A 5,434-nucleotide genomic window follows, 5' to 3' on the forward strand; every position below is an offset into this window, starting at 1 on the left:
TAGTAAAGGCACGCAATCTCTCTTAATTAACTTGTTAGTCATAAATTTATGTATATATAGCAAAAGTTTGTACATTCAATATTGATTTTTTTATTAGTTTAATTATTTTAATAAAAATAATTTAACTGTTGAAGGAGAATAATGTTCACGATAAAAAAATAATTTTATTACTATCAAAGGCAGTGGTTGAAGATTCACAACAAATTGTCCATGGTTGGAGAATTCCACTGCAAGTGGATTGTCTATATTTTTTCAAAAAAAAAATGAAAAAAATATCAAGTATATATGCTCATTTAACATAATATGATATATATTATATATTACGGCTTCATTCTTTACTCAGCTTGTTTCCATTTTGGAGAACTTTTATTCTACATCATTATGTTTTGATGCAATTAATGTTTTATTAAAATAAAATAAATAAATTTTCCACTTAAAATAATATACCTTGTTTTACTCTATAATTTATGGTATTGATTCTCATAAAATACTTTATTATTAAACAATAATTGCTCTTGACTTTATTTAATTGCATACCATTTCACGTTGATACAACAAGAAAGAAATACATAAAGGCTTAGGTGAATGAGAATTTTAAGGAAGATCATAATGATATATTAAATGCAACATATGATATTTCAGAAATAAGCCATAGATGCAAGACGAGGTGTAACAAAGGCCTTAATAGGCACTGCTTTTGGTATGACCAACCCTGGTGTCTCTTTCAAATCAATCTCCTCCACTTTTGGCATTTTCCAGTTAAATCCATGCACAAGTATACCTAAGAGATACTGGACAAAAACCATACCAGCTTGTTTTCCAACACATATCCTTCGTCCAGTTCCAAAAGGTATCATTTAAAAATCAGTACCATGAGAGGCTCTATAGGAGTAGTGTGGGTGCTAAGTGGTGTGGATGCATGCAAACGTAATGCTTCTTTGCAAACAGCTTGGAGATAGGGAAGATTTGATATATCATCCTCTTCTAAAATGCGTTCTTGTCCAATAATAGCATCCATCTCTGACTGTAATCGTTTCATAATGATAGAATTCTTGATCAACTCAGCAAGTGCCCATTCAACAATGATTGTTGAAGTGTCGGTTCCCGCTGTGAACATATTCTGTAAAATATAAAAAATACCATTTATGATTTTTTAATATTTAGTAGTATTTTCTGTTACAAATCAATACTAATCTTTAAAAATATACTTAATAAAAATAATGAATATATATATATATATATATATGATTTCCTACGCAAACTGGGATAGGCACTTAACTTGTCAGACAATGCCTAATGAAAGCATGGGATGATTAAAAAATAGTGCAACTGGGCCGATCTAGTTTGATATGACCACCAAATAAAACCATATCAAATATAAAAATAATATAGCCTGTGGTGGGATCACGTAATGAGAGTTGATCACGTACCGAGAAAAGGGCCCTGGTGTTTGGGAAAGAAGAGCGGGGCGAACCCACTAAAGACCTAGGGACGTGCACAAACCTCGGTGGAATAAATGGGGATGGAGCCGCGCTCACGTGGGCGCTGGAACCACCCATACACAACCACTATTCACAACTCCCAGAAATGTGCCCTCAGCCGAGAATCGAACTCTCACCACTCGGTGAGAGCTCTATCGGCGACCCGTGTACCAATAGACCCAAAGGTCGTTGGCGAAGGGCCCTGATGTTCACGTCAGACAACTTCTCACCATCATCGTCACGGAGCTCGCTAGCCAAAACAAGATCAATGAAGTCCGGGCACCCCTCTCTCTCTTTCGCTGCGGCCTTGTGCAAAGCCAGCATCCTCTTCATCATCTCGTCCACCTTCCGATGGGCTTTGACCACCTTGGCCTTTCATGCCTGTAAGTCCATCCAACCAATCCCTGGCACAAAATTCCCTATATTGAACATCCCTGCACCAGTCATCAACTCCTTCAGAACATCCTTGAACTTACCCAGCTCCTCATCAACACTTCCAAACACTCTCTGGCTCAACATCACACGTCAAATAATGTTGGTCGTGGCGCATATGAGCATCTCTGGGAGTAAAACAGGTTTGCCTAGCTTGCTAGACTCGTGCATGGCGTGGAGCATGTGCGTGACTTTGGAGCGCCTCACGTTGGCCCACTTGGCGAAGGCTTTGTTGCCGAGCATGTGAATGGTGCTGAGCCGGCGGAGGAGTTTCCAGTGGGGTGTGTAGTTGGAGAAAACCATGTCATCGCCGTTGTACGCGGCTTCTTTGGTTTTCATGGTGGCGGTTGGGCGGTTGGCGAACTGGTGATCGAAGGTGGTCAGGAATGAGCGAGCAGAGGAGGATGTGGACGCTACGACCACGCTTCGTGTGCCGAGCTTGAGGTTGTTGACTATCTGAGAATAATCAAACAGCATACGCCCAGAAAATCAAACTGAAAACAAAATTAAAACAACAGAGGAAAAAGATGAAAAAACCCCTTTGTTCACTATCAGACATAGTTCATCCTCTCTTTTAATATACATCAGTTTAGAAGCATTAAAAAAACATAATTGCTAAGTCAACAACACAACGTGTCAAGCTTAAAACAAAACTAGCTGCTTCACTTGGATTCCTGCCTCGAGCTTAATACATTTGAGCAGATGGCTTCATCTCAGCCCTCCATTTCAAGTCTGTGTTTTTCATCAACTTTCCCTCCTCACATCCAACTTATATAACTGACATTTACACTCTTAAAACAAAGACACTAACAGAATATAAAACAAACCATTCTGCAGATATTTAACAGAACATAATATTGATAAATAGCAAAAACATGACACCTCAAACCATGCTATGTTTCTTACTATTTCCTTCAACTCCTCTTCAATCACAGGTCCAACAAACTTCCCCTTGATTGAAGAATACAAACTCTCATTTGTTTTCTAAATTTCACAAATTTCTGCAGATCCACACACTTTGTCATAACATCTGCTAATTGATCAGCTGATGCACAATACTCCAATCTTACTACATCCTTTGACACCAAGTCTCTAATAAAGTGATATTTGACATCGATATGCTTTGTTCTACCATGATGCACTGGATTTTTTTGCAATAGCAATACAAGCTTTGTTATCACATTTGATAGTAATTGGTTTCTCATGTTTAATTCCACAATCTGCAAGGACTTGTTTCAACCAAATTCCCTGACAACCTGTAGCACATAGAGCAATATATTCCGCCTCTATTGAAGAAAGAGCAATAATTTCCTATTTTTTTGGCATCCAAGTAATCACTCCTGAACCAAAATTAAAAACAACACCAGTTGTACTCTTCCTATCTTCTGAATTTGTTCCCCAATCACTATCAGAAAAACCCTGCAAAATATCCTCACATTCCTTGTGATACAGAATTCCATAATTTTGTGTACCTGCTAAATATCTTAACACATGCTTGGTAGCTCCTTGATGAATTTTATTAGGCTTGTGCATGAACCTTGACAACAAACTAACTGAAAATGCAATATCAGGCCTTGAGTGAGTAACATACATCAACTTCCCAATTAACCTTCTGTATTTTGATACATCTACTTCATCAGCAACCTAATACACTTGTTGTTTTGCACAAGAAATTAGAGGAACACTCACAGCTTTACATTGCAGCATATTGTACTCCTTCAACATATTTCTGTTGTGATATATGAATTCCAGAATCACACTGCTTCACTTCCAAACCCAAAAAATATGACACACAACCCAAATCACTCATTTCAAAAGCATTTTTCATTCTATCTCTGAAATCTGTCATTAAGAACATAGAAGAACTCATGTAAATCACATCATCCACATAAACACAAACCAGCAGAACATCTCCCTCTTGATAGAGTTTCTATACAAAGTATGTTCTGTATTACTCCTTTCAAAACCTTGAGCTTGTAGATAACCATCCAGCTTTCCATACCAAGCTCTAGGAGCTTGCTTTAAACCATATAATGCCTTGTATAAGTTGTACACCAAGTGTTCCTTTCCAGCTATTTCAAAACCCTGTGGTTGAGCAACATAAACCTCCTCTTTGATATCTCCATTCAGGAAAGCAGATTTTATATCCAATTGACACACAAGCCATTGTTTCTGTGCAGCTATAGCAAACATCAATCTCACAGTTTCCATTCTAGCAACCGGAGCAAAAATCTCCTCATAATCCACTCCATACTCTTGGGAATAACCTTTAGCCACCAGCCTTTTCTTATATTTAGAAATCTCACCATTTGGTTTATATTTTGTTCTATAGACCCATTTCACACCAATTAATTTCTTTCCTGGAGGTAACTCCTTCAATTCCCAAGTTTTATTTCTATTAATTGCATCTATTTCCTCTACCATTGCAGTCCTCCATTCACCATATTGTTGAGCCTCATCAAAACTTTCTGGATCAGTTACTGTCAGTGCAAAAGAACAACTTTCATACAATTCTGTTAAGGTTCTGACCCTTTGTATTGGTGATGCATCAATACTGGCATCACTTGCTGACTGTTCAAACTGTCTTTGAGGAGAAGTGCTGCTACTTCCTTCACTTTCACTTTGTCTTATATTAACATCACCACTGCTGGAATTTCCTGCAGACTATGTAGTATCAGCTTTCACCTCTTGTATAACAATTTTTTTTGTCTGATTCTGCATCTCTACCCATTGCCAAACTTCAGTCTCGACAAATTTCACATCCCTACTAATGATAACCTTTCCAGTAGCAGGTATGCAGATTCTGTAGGCCTTTGCATCATTACTATAACCAATAAATATACCCTTCACTGCTCTATCATCCAATTTTTTTAAATTCTGAATAGGAATATGAGTAAACGCCACACAACCAAAAACTTTTAGATGAGAAACTCTTGGCTTTACATCAAACCAAGCCTCATGTGGTGTCTTCTTGAAAACAACATGAATAGGAGACAAATTAGACACATACACTGCAGTTAAAATTGCCTCGGCCCAGAACTGATTTGGCAATTTGCTTGCATGTAACATACTTCTAGCTTTATCAATTAAGGTTCTGTTCTTCCTCTCTGTGACGCCATTTTGCTGAGGAGAATATGGAGCAGTTAACTCATGTTTAATGCCCTTTTGCTCACAAAACTCATTAAAATCCTTAGACAGAAATTCTCCTCCCCTATCTGTCCTTAGGATCTTTAATTCATGCCCAGATTGCCTTTCTACAAAAGCTACAAATTTTTGAAAACATTGGAAGACTTCATGCTTAAACGTCAGAACATATACCCAGCACATTCTTGTAAAATCATCAATAAACAGTAGAAAATACCTGCTACCACTAATAGAATCAGTTTGCATAGGTCCACACACATCTGCATGCACTAGATGTAATTTTGTTCTTGCTCTCCATGATCTGCCAGACTGAAACGGTATTCTTGTTGCCTTTCCATACACACAATCTTCACAATGATGTCCTCTCTTCACCTCAG

General features: G+C 37.7%; 1 protein-coding gene across 1 annotated transcript; it reads right to left on the minus strand.

Annotated features, from left to right (window-relative positions):
• Window positions 1-638: 638 nt before the first annotated feature.
• LOC120259959 (flavonoid 3',5'-hydroxylase-like) lies at window positions 639-1,817 on the minus strand. Its single transcript, XM_039267411.1, has 3 exons — window positions 1,653-1,817; window positions 872-1,120; window positions 639-791 (listed from the first exon to the last, which is right to left on the minus strand). Exons 1-3 carry the CDS (start codon window positions 1,815-1,817, stop codon window positions 639-641), a joined length of 567 nt encoding a protein of 188 aa, XP_039123345.1.
• Window positions 1,818-5,434: the final 3,617 nt, after the last annotated feature.

Source organism: Dioscorea cayenensis, chromosome 5 (assembly GCF_009730915.1).
Source record: "Dioscorea cayenensis subsp. rotundata cultivar TDr96_F1 chromosome 5, TDr96_F1_v2_PseudoChromosome.rev07_lg8_w22 25.fasta, whole genome shotgun sequence".
NCBI classification, from domain to species: Eukaryota; Viridiplantae; Streptophyta; class Magnoliopsida; order Dioscoreales; family Dioscoreaceae; genus Dioscorea; species Dioscorea cayenensis.